The following is a 16,519-nucleotide window of genomic DNA, read 5'->3' as shown; positions in this document are numbered from 1 at the left end:
GTTCTGAACATCCATTTCTGTTGTAATGTGATCAGACTGAGGCACGTTCCAAGTTCAATGTGGATATACTGCAGCTTTCAGTGCAATACATTATAAATTAGCCTACTCTGCTACAAAGTGTTGGAACATTTTGTTATTGTTTTTTGTTAATGCTGCCTGGTGTTCTTGCCAAGAACAGCAGGCACCGTTATTTGAAAGAAAAAAAAAAATCTATTTTCACATTTAGCAAGCAAAATTGGGCTTGTATAACACTCTAACTATGGCAGCCCAGAGCTCCTTATCACCTCTCACTGACAAGTATCTCCGGTCTCTGTGGGTCTTTATTGCGTGCTTTTTTGCACCTTTCAGTGTGTGCCCTCTTGGGGGGGCTCAGACAGATTTAACCCAAACTTTTGTGAGGCGTCAAGAGCCCTTTGAAGGGTAATAGACGCCTTTTAATCAGCAGAAGCTAATCACCCATATGGTTGACAAAGGCCTGGTTGACTCATGCTCTTTTGTTATCACTGTGAGGGCTGTTGCTGTTGTGTGTGCGTGTGTGCGCGAGTCTCTGCAAGTCTCTCACCCTGTGTGTGTGGTATGATTGGGAATCAATGCAGTCCTTTATGACTTCTTTATTTTTCAGACTTCCACAGTTCCTGTTATAGAACCATTGTTGAAAAGGGTAAATTAAGTACGACTGGGTGTTTATTACAATACAGATGGTCTTGATTACACTGGCAGGTTTTTCCTCTAACACAGAGTTACAGTGATATTCTATGTGTAATTAACATTGTGGGTGTCCAAAACACAGCACTAATCAAATGACACTTGTCTGGCTTTGTGGGTTTTCTCAACCGCATTACGCTGAAATTCCTCCTCCACTATTTGAACAGATGAGACAGTATTTGCAGATGCTCAACCCCAAAATAAAAAGAATATATAAAAAAAACCACATGCTTTTCCTTATGCATCGTGTTTATTTGCAACATTTACACGGATAAATATGGAAGGAGAAAAAAAACTGCAAAAATAATTATGTATGGAGTTTTATTAAGTTTAAATGTCAAAATATGAGCACTATGTGATTTTAATATGTGTGAAAATGAATATAAATGAATGTCATTAGATATGGGACCTTCCATTATTAGATCTTTCCTAGTTCCTATTTTGCATTTTCTCCTGCCTTTAAAGACAGGCTGGAAATAACTAAATACATTAACTCACTATTGTGTTCTGCTGCTTGTGTATATATATTACATTTTCACGCTATATTATATTTCTACTTAGTTCAGAGGGAAATGTAGAACTTTTTTCCTGCATCACATTTAATTGACAGCTATACTCATATGATAATCTTGGGCATATGTATGTGCTAATGCATTATTAAAGAGCCAGTAGGTATAAACTTGTTCAAAATAGTACCACCTCCACAACATTAAGATTGTTAAAACATCCACAGTAATATTGCTGTAATAAAATGTTTATAAGAAAACACATGCAGGCAATCATTCTGCAACACTTTTATTTTTTTACTTTATGCATTTGCTCCTCCTTGTGTAATGAGTTTTTGCATTGTGGCTTTTCTACTTCAAACATCTTAAATTTCTTCCATCACTACCTTTATTCTTCACATTTTAAAAGCATCACTCCCCGCAAAGCAGAAACTGCACTTAGACTGCCAATCATGCTCATAATATTTTCTTATGTCATCCGCCCCTGTTAACTTTTTTCTGCTTCTCAGTAATTACCACCAATGTATAATTTCACTGACATATGTCCATTGCGCTTTAATGTCTTTACATCCTAGCTTCTGCATAATGTCCTTTAGAGAGGCAACAAACTCGCCCAGTCATTTATTCTAAGTTGTTAATTTTAAACTTCCTCTGGTGGCATGAAGTCCTATTATATGCAGTCCTCCAAGTAATTTAGTTAGTTAATTAATGGCCCTATGTAGATTTATTTAGAAAACAACCTTATCAGCCTGCACAAAGCCCCACAATCGGTTTATTCAGTGAACCATTTGCACCCCAAACAGTGAACAGAAGTGGCAAACGTGTTCCGTTTGGTGCAGGACTGGAAGGCCATTGGTCGACTGGGCAGCCTATTTGCATATACCGGAGCTTATAGTCCCGCAGCAAAGTCAGAGTTGAACACCGTTGTGATTCGACCTGACATAGCACAAGTGGCGGATTGCTTGCATGATTTATGACTTTTTTTGTGCAGCATTCAGTAGCCCTTCAATATGACAGTTTGCAAGATTGCAGCAGCTGGGTTGTGCGTGGCGCTTGTTTTATTTTTAAATACTGCTCAGTGTACAACTACAAGGTATTTCACCTATGAAGAAGACGCACCCGGGACAGAAATAGGTAATTTGTCTCAAGATTTAAAGATTGATCCAGCTGATGACCCTGACACTTCATTCCGCTTTATGCAAGAGAATAACTTTTCTGTGATTCACATGAGAGAGAACGACGGACTTCTGAGTGTCGCAGAAATAATTGATCGAGAGCAGCTCTGCCCCAGGACTCCCCGTTGCTTCATCACCTTCGACATCGTGGCCTTCTCCCGGGAGAAGTTTCAACTCATTCACGTGGAGATCGAGGTGAAAGACATCAACGACCACTCTCCCAATTTTCCTCTCAACGAGACAACTCTGGAGATAGTAGAAAATGTGCCACTGGACTCTAGATTCCCTCTGCAAATCGCCCTCGACCAGGACGTGGGAGACAACTACATCCAAAGCTACAACACTTCCTCCTCCAGCCATTTCTCCGTTGAAGTACGCGATCGGGAGGATGGGGTGAAGTTTGCTGAACTGGTGCTGGTGAGGCAGCTCGACAGGGAGGTGGAGGATTCCTACACTATTGAAGTCACCGCATATGACGGGGGAATGCCTGCAAAGTCCGGGTCAATGACAGTGAATATCAAAGTGTTGGACTTTAACGACAACAGCCCGACTTTTGAGCACAGCTCTCTGAAAGTTGAGCTGAATGAAGACTCTCCGGTGGGCTACCGTGTTCTCAGAGTGCACGCGTTTGATCCCGATGACGGCATAAATGGCGAAGTGATGTACGCGTTCTCCGACGGGCTGTCGTTAGAAGCTGCGCGCCTTTTCCACCTCGACCCCCACTCCGGTGACGTGACCCTGAAGGCGCTTGTTGATTTTGAGAAGAGGAGGTCATATGAGCTGAGCATCAAAGCGTCTGATTTAGGCGCGAACTCTGTCCCCTCCACCTGCAGAGTTGTGATAGATATCGTGGACGTGAACGACAACGCACCAGAAATCAGCATCAAACCCATGACCTCCAGCAGTGATGGAGTCGCCTACATCACGGAAGCTGCAGCGGCAGAGAGCTTCGTGGCTCTGATCAGCACCTCGGATAGAGACTCTGGCTCCAATGGGTACGTGCGCGTTAGTCTGCTCGAGCACGAGCATTTCACCCTCCAGCAGGCATATGGAGACACGTTCATGATCGTTACCACCACCACTTTAGACAGAGAGAAGATACCAGAGTATAACCTGACTGTGGTTGCAGAAGACCTGGGAAGCCCACCTTTCAAAACTATCAGACAGTACACTATCCGTGTAACAGATGAGAATGACAACTTCCCTCTGTTCAGTAAGCCACTTTATGAAGTTTCAGTCCTGGAAAATAACATCCCAGGCTCATATGTGACCACTGTTGTTGCTCGAGATCCTGATATGGGAAAAAATGCCAAAGTCTCATACAAACTCCTCGATTCAGAGGTACCAGGCGGCTCTTTAGTGTCCACTTATGTTTCTGTGGATTCCCTCTCAGGGTCTTTGTATACTTTAAGGTCCTTTGATTATGAGACGCTTCAGGAGATTGAGCTGGTCATCCAAGCAGAAGACAAAGGTTCCCCTGCTCTGTCAAGCACATCAACAATCAGGGTCAGAGTTGTGGATCAAAATGACAACTATCCATATTTCACCTTCCCTGTCCTTGTGAATGACTCTGCTGAGATTCCTTTGCCCTTTAATGCACCTCCTGGCTATCTTGCCCTTCATGTAACAGCTGAAGACGAGGATGATGGAGTGAATGGAGAACTCTCATACCAAATTGTGCAAGGTGATCTGAAGCTTTTTACAATGAACAAAGACACTGGAGAGATTGGTTTAAAACAATGGCTGACAGCTGAAATTGGGGATGTGCTGGAAATGAAAATCGCAGTGAGTGACAATGCCAGGTCCCCGTTCTCTAGCAGTGCCACTATTAGGTTTGTCGTCTCAGACACAGAGCCCTCCGAAGACCAAGTTGTCATTGTGTTGCGGTCAAGTGATGAAGAAAGCGCCGGCGTTGATGGCTCACTAATTATTATCATTATGCTCAGTGGGGGTTGTGCATTGTTGCTGATTGCAATAGTGGTTGTAGCTGTGACATGTAAACTCAGACGTGGGGGGAGAAGCCGTGGCGCCAAGAGAGAAGTGTGTCAGAGCCTGTTTGATGGCAGGCCCCTGCCCATGCTTAGTTCAACAGAACCAAACATTTACACAGGTCAAGGAGGCTTCTTCCACGAGAGGACCTCTTTGTCTCTCGATGATTCCTGCCTGTACGAGGAGAGGAGCAGGGACTCTGAGACGAAGGTGAGTAAACTACATTTAGTCTTGTTTTTCTGTTTTATTTTCCCTCATATTTTTATAGGATGTTTCCTAGTACTGCTTTGATCTGTGTGCCAGAAATGGAAACTAAGCTCTCTCTTGTCACTTTGTTCTCTTAGATGTTCCTGCCCTCCAAGCATTTCCAACCAACATCTGTGTGGCAAGGTGACAAATACTGCTTGCAAGTGAGGTAAGACAACTAAATGAATGTCTTTTCTCAGATCCGATGCTTTACAAACAGTGAAATCAAACTAAAAAGAGTTTCTTAAAAAAACAAACAAACAGTACTTCACACACACACGCGCACACAGTCACAGACACAAAACATACAAGTTGCTTGTGGCATCTATGCAAAATGAGGTTAGATGGGCAACAAAGTCCCGTGCTGTGTATGCAGAGAAAAAAAGTCATCAATAATCAAGCTAATGTGATGCAGTTGTGCCTCATACTGTATTTGTTGATTGCATTTGCAGTGGGATGAGCAACACTGATCAGCTGAGCGTGAAGGACAGTGGTAAAGGGGACAGTGACTTCAACGACAGTGACTCTGATATCAGTGGCGATGGAGTCAGAAAGAACTTCAGAACCTTCCAGCCGAGGCTAAAGAGTGAGTTTTCCTGTATGTGTTTAAGTTCAGATAAAGCAAACCTTCACCAGAAATATATAAATGATCAATTATTTTAAAATATATGTAAAATCTTAATCTATAAATGATCACCATTATTATTTTATTAAATTCATATTGCTTCTATTTCAGGTGCAGCTAACGGCTTATCAGAGGATTGCCAAGGCACCTACTGCGCAATACAGCCACAGAGCTTCCGAGCCCATAGAAACACTGCATACACAATAGGCTTTTCCCCAGCGCCTGTCTTCAACAGTCCTCATGGCTGCCCTGAGTCTTGGAAGGACTCTTGTTATGGCACAAGTCAGCCCAAGTCCTGGAGCAGCATGCAGACCTTCTCCAGGACCAGAACCCTTCCTTCCTACTACCCTCAGCAACAACACGAGGCTCGTGGTGCAGTCAGGCAGAGCCCAAATATTGTGACTGTGGCTACAGGTTCGGAAGTTGCAACTGTCTTTTAAAAAAAAAAAAAGGTTATTCCAAGTGTACATAGAAAGTGTAAATATTTTTTGTTGTCCATGTGGTTCATTAAAACATGTACATATTTATGATAGAAGACATTTTTTCACGACTGCAAAATTTAATTTTACATCTTTGAAATTCAGTTTAATGCACTCTGCACACTGCTCATTCTTTTTCCAATAAAGGTGTGATTGAAATACCAAAAAGGCTCATTCATTACAAGATTTTCTTCTCCAAATGTGGTGACACGGCAAACATAATAAAATATTGCCAATTAATCTATTTTAATTGAACAAAATTTAGCTTTTCAAGATGAAGTGGTATCCCCTTGCCATCAGAAACCCCTGCCTGAATTGGTAAACACATAGAACTGTTCCCGCAGTTTGAATCGACATGATCAAAACTCCAGTCAGATATGATCAGACGTAAAACCTGATGCTGCTGCATTACCTGAGAGACTGGCTTTGAAGACTCCTAGGTTGCTCCGTGGAGTTTCTTGCATGCAAATGAGAGAGTAGAACTGGTACTCAAGTGGAAAATAAAGTACGAACCATTATTCCTACAAATTCATGCTGGGTGCTGTCACACCTGCTTTTGCGCTTTGAAATAATTCACATCACTGTACACAACACAGAACAACAGGTATTATGGTGCTTGACAAATTCCTGCCTGTCATTGCTGTGAGGGACAAATCCTTAGCCCGTGAATATAAATTCATGTACATTTATTCAGAAAATAGCACATAAATATACAAGTAATATACAGTTTTCTCATGCAACTTGTCCTCTGACACTGATAAACCATGTTCTTGCCAAGCTACTCTTACATTTGCCACACTGGTTGCTATTTTTCAGCTCACTTCAACCAGAAATATTTAGTGACAGTGCGAAGTGCCTCAGGTCCCAAATAGTTTATTGATGAAACACTGATGATTTTTAAAAGCCAGATATACAGAAACCTGGCCTACAATTAGCCAACCTTGACATGATTTTCAATCTCAAAGCTGTAATGCTTGTACTGTTTGTCTCCTCAGAAAGATCCATCATTGCTGAGTACAAGTACAAATCCAGGACAGCTGCAGGAATCCAGAAAGCCTATACCTAAATTATGCAGGAAAAAGATCAATTAAATACATCTCTCAATCAAGAGACCATGTCCATGGGGAAGTGCTTGAGTTTTCATCAACAACTTCAAAAGTACGGGCCAGTTTTAATACTGCTTTTCATAAACGTTTTTCAAAATTTTCTTCTGAGCTGCGTTACTTAAAGGTTAGTTGGAAATGAGCATTTTAAACAGTATTCAATACCTGCTGATTTTCATCTGCTCATGTCCAAATTTGTCACAATATTCTGTCCTCATTATTTTAAAGGTCGATTTAAATAAGCATTTGATTTATGGAGGCAAATGAGACAAGAGTTGAAGCTGTGGCAAGTTACATAACAGCCATTTAAGGGACATTACTTAAGAGGAAATAAATAGTTGTGGAAAAAAAGCTGTAGAAAAAAAGAGCTCTCAGTGGAATCTGATGACAGCCTGAGCCATTACTTTTTTTTTCCTGTTTTCTGTTCATCTGCAGGAAGCGGGGGCTAAGGGCAGTGCTCATTTGCATAAGCATAAATACCTGCTTTTTTAGTTTTTGATAGCTGTGATAAAAGCTGGAATGGAGTGGATTAGATGCCTTTTACATAACACCTAAAGCACTAACAGAGTTCTCACACATCACCTCAATGTGCCTCATGAATAAAGGACAATGTTCAAACCTTATTCCATATTTAATCTGTCATGGCCACCTTTTTTTATTGAATGCTTGTATTCTGCAAAGTCACTCCAGTTCGAATATTGCTAAGTTATTCAAGGCCATGCAAAACAAAAGGCAAACGATTAAAAAGAAGGTCATATTTGTGCCCCCAGTGATGTGTACTGGTCTGACAGATATCCAATTGTACACAGAAAGAAAATGCATTTATCAATCAATACAGTATGGTTCCCTTCGTCATTGCTTTGTATGCTCCTTGTAGGTCAAATAAGTTGTGCACTGACCTGACAATTTATGCCACAAGGTACATTTATAAACACAGTTTGTTATAAATTGCGTGTCTCTCAGAAAAAGCCATTGTTAGCAGGCACCATGTTCATTTATTTTCAAATGGATTTCCCATTAATGTCCTGCAGCAACTCTCGCAGTGCATTTGAAATCTCCTCATAGTAGTAGAAAGTGAGCGTTTTAGACCTGGTTTTCAGCTCATCAGTAGTCTACGGACAAATGAGTCAGATCTGCACACGTCATTTCTAGCCTCGGCACCTGTGGTTTATTTTTGACAAATAGCTAACTATGTGACTGTGATTATGCTGTTATGGTCTCTTAGCATTTCAACTTTGAGACACAATTCCCCAGTGTACCCAGCATGTACAGATGGAGCTTTTTTGAATCACTGTCATTTTGTGCTTCAGGCCGATCCCAGAATGCAATGTTTTGTACGTCTCGCACCTCATCTTCATCTTTGTCTGAACTGCCAAGTGTGGGTATTGACTTTTGGATGCTTTGAATTGTGAAGCTGGGGTGAAAAAAATAACACCATTTGTTTTCCACTTGACAGTTTTTTCTAGAAGCAAAACTTTTGTTTATGTTCATTTACTATTAAGATGTCATCTGCATCATTTACATGTAAGCCTATGTCAAACTATGGCATTTTACTCCTTTGTAAAGTAAATGCCTGTAATTGTGACAGTGAATGAAAAACTGTTATTATGATTATTGAGATTATGGATTCAGTTTAATCACCGACTAGCAGAAACCTTGATTTTATGACTCACTATCCAGGCCACACTGAGATTATGAACAATCTTAAAGGACGGTGTGTCACTTTGGGAAGAAAAAAACTGATTTGTTTTCTTGCTGAGAGCTGAAGAAGATCAGATAAGAAGATCAATATCACTTATATCAGTCGGTGGGATCCAGAAGCTCATTAGCTTAGCTTAGCTTAACAAGGCAACACATAACAGAACAGATTTATTGCTTGACCAATGCATGCTGACATGTGGCCTTCATCTGGCAATTCTTAGCTTAGCACAAGGAGCTGAAATTGGGAGAAACAGTTAGCCTTTTCTCTTTGGTTGCAAGGCAACCAGACTGCTAAAGGTCACTGTAATTGTAATCTCTATAAACAGACATCTGCATGTAAATATGCAGGCTCTGTATGCAAGGGACAAGATTTTTCATACCAGACATTTTCTGGTTTCCATCTGTCGTCATTTTGTAGTCCGAGTAATACAGAACAGTCATTTTTTTGAGTTTGCATACAGAATAACTGTCTGTGCAGAGAGAAAGAGAAATCCATGGTCTAAAATGAAATCTAGAAACCATCAGCCATCAATTTCTGACAGTTTAGCTTCTTAATAGCTTTTTTTATTCAGCATCCATTGTTGGACAGCAAATAGCGATTGGGAACAGGGAGTGGTGACCTGAATATCAGGTTATCCCTTATTTCGCGTAGCTGCTGGTTACATTTCAAACCCCCAGGGGCAAGTCATTAGCCGATAGCTGATAGATTCTCTGATAACTCTATTTGTGGGATACTGGGACAATAAATACTTCTTCACATAGATGACTGCAGATTGTTTTATTCTCGTTTATGTTATTGCTGCCGAAGGTATGTTCTTAAAATAGGGCAGAGCCAGGATTGCCGTTTCCCAATTTCTTGTCTTGGAGCGAGGCTAAGCTGATTGGCTACTGGCTTCTGGTTATTATTGAATGGACAGATACGAGTATGGCATATCTAACCTTTTATGTAACCTGCAAAAAGAAAATGAAATGCAGTATATTTATCAAAAATGTGGAACAATTACCTTAACCTAGAATTCTCAGCTAGCCAACTCCCCCTTTCCTGCTCTGTTTGATCACACATTGCATAAAAATGAGTCTTGAAAAGTAAAGTAAAAAAAAAAAACTCGCTCTGGATTAGGTCTCTTGCCTGGATCACAACCAGTAATATTCCGTACCCAATGCCAGACACTCAGACTGTAACAAGTGATCACAGTGTGCTGCGTTCAGTTGCACTGCTGCCATTCCTGCACTCAGCCTTAATTAATACAAAGTGTTCTTTCAGTTCTAGACAGTATTGTTTAATATTTGTGTCTTTACCTTATGAAATACTGCTTTTGAATATTTTTAGGACTCAGAATATTTTGTTACTTTTCAATTCCTATAAACACTATTGCCAAGGTTGACGCTGGCCAACCGTGGGGGTGTGAGGAAGGAGGACCCAGGCGCGGAGCTCTGAATGCAAACAGTGCGTTTATTTACAGTGAAAATGGAAAACATAACAATAGATCCCCAGTGCATTCCCGACTCCGGTGACATGTCCTCTTCCCAGTCTAGTATTCCTGTCTCCGCTTCTCAGTGTCTGAGCATCCCGTGCTCACTGCCCTCTCGTCTCCACGCTTCTCCTGGGGAAATAACAGAGAGGCCGCTGTCAGACACACCACCATGCAGCAGACTAAACTTAGTAACTGGTCAAGAGACTAACGTGAAGCCACGCAATGATCCAGTGTCGGAGAGCGCTCCACCACACTCTTAAGTAGCTCCTCCAACGGGGCTTGATCAGCTGTGTGATGGTCTTCAGGTGTGGCCAACCACCTGGCAGGGCCACACCTACCAGGCCTGAAGGCGCCTGTAAACAGGTGCTCCCAGACACACACACCCACACACACATACCTGCAAGCAGGGAGAACGAGGGACAGCATATAATATAATACAGGTCCATAACTGCTCAGGGACCCTGGATCGCTCAGATCCAGGGTCTATTTTAAACGATAAGTCCAGATACCTCTCAAAAAAGGTCTTTTGGGTTGTTTTTGTTGTTCTTTTGTTTTAAATGAACAGCTTTTAACTATTAATTCAAACCTTTAATTATAAATTGTTAGTTATAAATCATAAATTGTTCTCACATTGTGTCTATTTACAATGTAATGAAAAGAAAAGGCAATTTTAAGAATTTAAAAACAGCTAAAATAAGAACATAAAAATCCAATTCAGTGCGTGTTTGTGTATCCTTTTATTTTTTATAAAGAATATATTGCCTAAGGCCACATACAGTCATGTGAAAAAGAAAGTTTTCTCAGGACTCTATGCAGTCCTGTGAAAAACTGAGTATACCCATGATTCACTAGCTTGGTGAATCACCTTTAGCAGCAATAACTTGAAGTAATTGTTTTCTCTGTGACTTTATCAGTCTCTCACATCACCGTGGAGGAATTGTGACCCACTCTTCTTTACAACGTTGCTTCAGTTCATTGAGGTTTGTGGGCATTCATTTATGCACAACTCTCTTAAACTTCTGCCACAGCATTTCGATCAGGTTGAGGTCTGGACTTTGACTGAAACACCTTGATTCCTTGCTTTTTCAGCCGTTGTGTTGTAGATTTTTCTGTTTCTGCTTGAGATGCTTATCCTGTTGTATGCAACAGTTTGGGCCAAGCTTTAGGACAGATAGACTCACACGTAACTCTAGAATACTTTGGTATACAGAGGTGTGCACAGTCATGGTGTGGCTACAAATCGAACCTACATCATCACATCTCTGCCACCATGCTTGATAGATATGAGGTGTTTATGTTGATGTGATGTGTTTTGCTTTTACCAAATGTGGCGCTATGTATTGCGGCCAGATACCTCCACTTTGCAACGTTGCAAACCTAAGTTGTGCTCCCATGATGTTTCAGAGAGAAGATTTCTTCAGGCAGTCCTTCCCAAGCCATGCTTTTTCAGGCTTTTTCTAATTATACTGTCATGAACTTCAATATTTAAAATGGCCTGTATAGTCTAAGATGTAACTCCTGGATTGTTTGCAATTTCTCTGATTGCAAGATTGTGGTATTTTGTTAATGCACGCTTGTTGCTCTGGACCATGCTCTGCTTTTGCAGTTAGACTCATTTTCTGATCTTTAATCAGCCAAGTGCATTTGATTAGCAGACCCTGGTTGTCACTCACTTTCTTAATTCCTATGGAAACAGTAAGAACATACTTAGTTTTTCACAGGATTGCATAGAGCGCTGTCAGTCAAGGCAATGCCAAGGTGCAGTGAAACTGTTTCAGCCCCACATGCTGGTACAACGACTTATTAGTGCACCTTTTATTATTTTTTTCTTCTTTATGTCACACAGCCAGTAGCGCCTCCAGGGTTTTTTCATAGGGGTGGCCATATCGGGGCCACTGAGAATATTGGGGTGTCACACCAAAAAACAGAATTTCCAGTTTTATTATGCTGTTGCCCAACATAGTTTATTTAAAGAAAATATGGCAAAAATGAGAAACAGAAAAGCTATGAAAGTTGATATCACTGAAAACAGGTACATATGAAAACCAAAGAAAAATTTGAAATCTATAATAATTTGTTTTAAGCAGGAATAAATAAAAAGAGAATGTTTCAACTCATTGTAGGTTGTCTTCCTCTCTCTTGTGTTCAACTTTATTAGAATTATTACCAACACAGCAAGCTACTGCAAGATGCTGTAGCCTTGATCACTCTCTTTATTTTCAACTCTCTCAAGTTAACGTCAGTTCCTTACAGATCATAAACAAAACAAATTATACTTGCAGGACAAAGGATAAGCACATAGTATTCACTGTATAATGTGTTCATCCTTTTTGCTAAAATCCCCAATTTGTTAGAAGAAATTGGTGCAGTTTTTTATGTACTGATTAATTTGGCAAACAGCATCATAAGTTCAGAGAAACTGTGCACTGAAAGTCATTATATTCCCCAAAGTTTACTAAAAATGACCAAAATGATACTCTGTGGGTTTACAAATAGAAATATTTGCCTGTATTTGTCACAGATTAGGAAGTTGGTACCATCATGTATGATATGTGTCAGAATTTTTACATGAGGAGCACATTTTAAAGGCGAATGTTGCTATATAATACAATATAGAGGTCATCAATTCATCTTGGCTCCTTCATCAGTCATTATTGATTTTATATTATTACTCTAGTTGAATCTGAAATGTATTAACCTCCTAAGACCTGAACTCTTCGATGGCATGCATTTTTAATTTCTCTTTTAAATTTGGGAATATTGGGGCCCGATGAATGTAAAAACAAAGAATTACCAGATTTTTTTTTTACCTTATTTTTGTTTTTAAGAAAAATAAGAGCCACATATGAGGAAATTCGTTTAAAATTTTGATAGGACAGTAGCAGTATAATGTCCTCGTAAGTGGATATCAGGGCCTTGTAGAGCAAAATTGAGTATTTTGGTCTAAATAACCCAAAATGTGATGTCCACATATGTGGACGCCAGGTCCTAGGAAGTTAATGTTCACAGCATGAACCACAAAGAAAAAACAGGAATGCTTGAGCTTATTTCTTTAAATTTAAAGCAAATAAATGTAAACAGGCATAGGTTAGTTAGGTTAGTTAAGATTTATTATATGTTTTAATTCTGTCAGTTTCAATCAAACTGGGGTGAAATTGAGTCCATATAGATGAAGTTATCTTACACAGACCCTTGCTTTTTATCTATAAAACTATTACAACCTGAATAATTAATTGCACTCTATGTAGCCTATGGCAGCACTAAATAACAGTGCCAGTATCTGTCTGTTCTATTTTGGTTCTTATACCACTAGGGGGAATCATCATGCTATGGAACCTCAAGAAATTACAGCCTGCCCAAACATCATTTACACTTATGGGGCGCAGATTTATGTACTGCAATCTTGTTAAAATGAAGTCTCAAAAATATTTTAATAATCAAATAAAAAAATAGGTATTTTCATGTATTGTATTGTGACTGGTTCACTCAAAGTAGAAAATGTTTCTCTTCAAAAGCAGGGCAGTGTAATCCATGAGCTCTCGCTATGCTTTTACAAAACATCCGCTTTTAATGGAGTGCTAGTCTCACACGGAGCCTGTGTTCAGTAGTAACATCACGCAGCGCGGCATTAATGCATCAGTGCTTTTACTTTCCCACTACTATTTCATCTTTTTCCATTGTATAGCTCAAGATTTTTCAGTGCTGTTTGCATAATTCTGTTAAGAGCTTCCACTGATTTAAATCTGTCGGTCCAATGTGGCATCATCTGGAGGCTACGAACGTGTTGCATTCAAGTCTGATGAACAAACAAAGGATGAGTACATTTTGAGGGGTTTCTGCAATCAGATCACTGAGTGCTCATTTTAAGCTCGAGCACATCTAAGAGTAATCCAGTACCATGCAATCCATATTCTGCTCTTTTATCTTTATCTCAAACAGAACCCCAAAAAAAGGAAAATAAAAATTACACGCAATATAGAAATAAATATATATTCCATTTTCTTTCTTTTTGCTTCAACTGTAATTATTATTCATGGATTAAGGGGAAAAAAGTGGAGCAAGCTAAAGACCATTACAGAGAATATTCACAGTGATCGCAATATAAAATATGCATTTAAATCCCAATTCAGCTTGTATTCTGGATGAGCTGTTATTATCCGTTTTCAAGAAAACAATGATCATAGCATTCTCATAAAGGACCTTCTTCTAAGCATCGTTGTTATGTAGCATCTATGGAAACCGAGTGTTTTACCTAACCAACCACAGGCACAGTCAAATAGTTTTCTTTCTGAGTACGGAAATGCATATAAGGGCTTGACTGCATCTTTGCCACCTCAGAAACTGTGTGGTTGACCTCTGCCTTTAACAGTAATGGCCCTGCCTACAGTTCTGTATCTGCAGACTGATTCTGCTCACACATCGAGCTTTGGTCCTGTGCTGATGATGATAAATCTGTGCCAGTTGTTCACCAGTTGATTGTGGTATACTGCTGAGCAGGGAGAGTGTCTCATTCATTGTGTCAGTGTGGGCCGTCATGGAGACAGCTGCCAAAGGAAACACGGCTTTTATACTATTCTCCGCTACATGGGAGAGAAAATTAGGAGAGAGAGAGGGAGAGTGCAAGAGGGAGAGGACAGAATAATATGTTGCATCAATCAGTCTAAATGACTTGCTTATAATTAGCTAACAATGTTTTGTTTCTTCGGTTCCCTGAAGTTATTGGTTCACAGTTAACCTTGAAGTAATTGGAAAGGCTCCGTTGATGTTCCCCAATCTGTATGGAACTGACAGTTTATTTTTCTTCTGCGGATGGCTTCCCTCCTCTTTCATGTTGCTACAGTATTTATGAATTAGTTTCCTGTCACTTTACAGTACAGCCTAATACTAATTGGTGGCGAGATATATGGGTTATTCACATCCCACTAGGTGGCACGCAGTCTTCCTTCCTTCCCGACATTAACATGACTGAGAATTGTCGAAACTAATAACATGGTGTTGCGCTGGTAATACTGCTGCACAAATTACACCTTCCTTGAAAATGGCATAATCTTAAACATAAATTTAAACACTAAGGCTCGGCAGCCTCTGCTTCTCCAACCGGTCCCTGACATTTTAATTTGATGCTTCATCTGCAATTAGACATGCACTGCACACAGATTGGCTTATTTTTATTTAGTGAGAATCAAACATTCACTTTGGATTCCTCTTAATTTAAAAGGAGAGACTGAGAGAGACTTAGTGCAGGGGTTTTACCCTCAGTTCTTATTAAGTTTTAATAAGTTGGACAGTGTCTCGACTGAAAAATGAATTTAGCTGTCATGCTTTTGACGGCTACCATATTAGTGGCATGCTAGGACACAAAATGCTAGCCCAGTTGTCAATAAAAAAGGCCGAGTGTGTTGTGAGAGAGAGGATGATGAGCCGTGAATACAAGAAAAAAAAAAGCATCGCTCCTCATTGTTTAGATTTGTGAAAAGAAGAAACATCCACATATAAAAGAAAAACAGTCTGTCAGTGAACATCTTGGCATGTTTATGCTTTGCACAGTTTTGTTCCATTTCAATTTCACACTGAAAAGTGTTATGCTTTTTTAATTTTCTGATAGTCCCTTGCCTCTGTCGGCCACTTTGCAGGATAGATATCTGCCCAAGAAGTTAATTTAAATGACTTTTTGAGGATGGTGATTGATCCATTGCATACTAAATAACTTTCCAAGCCTAATATGAAGTGCCACAGCAGAAAGAATAAGAACATGTTATGAGCTCTTCCAAATCACTCCCCTATTGTAGCTATCTATTATCAATCTAATTATGTAAGCGCTGTTCGTTTCATGGCTCTCACCTTAATCCCACACAGAATACCGAATGTAGTGACTGTCAAAACCACTAATCTTACAATAAATGCACTGCAGTGTTGCATGCTGAATTTGAATCCTTACGATTCATTTTTCAAGGGCTTTAGGCTCATATTCAAAATATATAAAAACAAAAAAGCGGTTTGTTTATTGTTTTGCTTTGGATTCTCAGAGATCACAGAGGCTGAGGCAGGTTTTCTTTTGTTTACCGAGGAAGATCACAGCCTGGGTCATATTAGAGATGTTTACTCCTCCTGTCAAAGGATAAGTTGTAAATTTTAGCTCACAGGAAATGAAAGATGTAGTGGCATGCTGAGTACAGACACCAAAGTAATGTCACCTTGAGTGAGCATTTCTCTTGTCTGGACTGGCAGGTGATATCAGAGGGTAAACTCCATTTTGACCTTGTGTTCACTCATCTCAACAAAAACACAGGAGAAGAACAGCATTTAAAAAAAAAGAAAAAAAGAAACACCCGTCACATTTCAAATATTATTGCTTCAGTCAGCTGATATCACCGGTATGACTGCCGATAACGGCGCTTCATTCTGTCTGGAGCAACGGAGCAATGTCTAGGCTTGATGTTAACGTTGTTTATTAAAAATGCAAAAAAAAAAAGAAGAAGAAGAATTAAAAAAACAACAACTACTAAACATATCTT

General features: G+C 39.8%; 1 protein-coding gene across 2 annotated transcripts; it reads left to right on the top strand.

Annotated features, from left to right (window-relative positions):
* Positions 1 to 1,817: 1,817 nt before the first annotated feature.
* pcdh8.1 (protocadherin 8, tandem duplication 1) lies at positions 1,818 to 5,883 on the top strand. 2 transcript variants are annotated; one of them, XM_084954471.1, is made up of 4 exons: positions 1,818 to 4,585; positions 4,720 to 4,790; positions 5,074 to 5,207; positions 5,358 to 5,883. In XM_084954471.1, exons 1-4 carry the CDS (start codon positions 2,222 to 2,224, stop codon positions 5,684 to 5,686), a joined length of 2,898 nt encoding a protein of 965 aa, XP_084810597.1. In that variant the 5' UTR covers positions 1,818 to 2,221; the 3' UTR covers positions 5,687 to 5,883. The 2 variants fall into 2 exon arrangements, with proteins under 2 accessions (XP_084810597.1, XP_084810596.1); XM_084954470.1 differs by having other exon boundaries at positions 5,074 to 5,219.
* The last annotated feature ends 10,636 nt before the right edge of the window (positions 5,884 to 16,519 follow it).

This window comes from Perissodus microlepis, chromosome 16 (assembly GCF_051167445.1).
Source record: "Perissodus microlepis isolate ML-2025 ecotype Zambia chromosome 16, ASM5116744v1, whole genome shotgun sequence".
Classification (NCBI taxonomy): domain Eukaryota; kingdom Metazoa; phylum Chordata; class Actinopteri; order Cichliformes; family Cichlidae; genus Perissodus; species Perissodus microlepis.
This window is presented reverse-complemented; position numbering and strand designations above follow the sequence as displayed.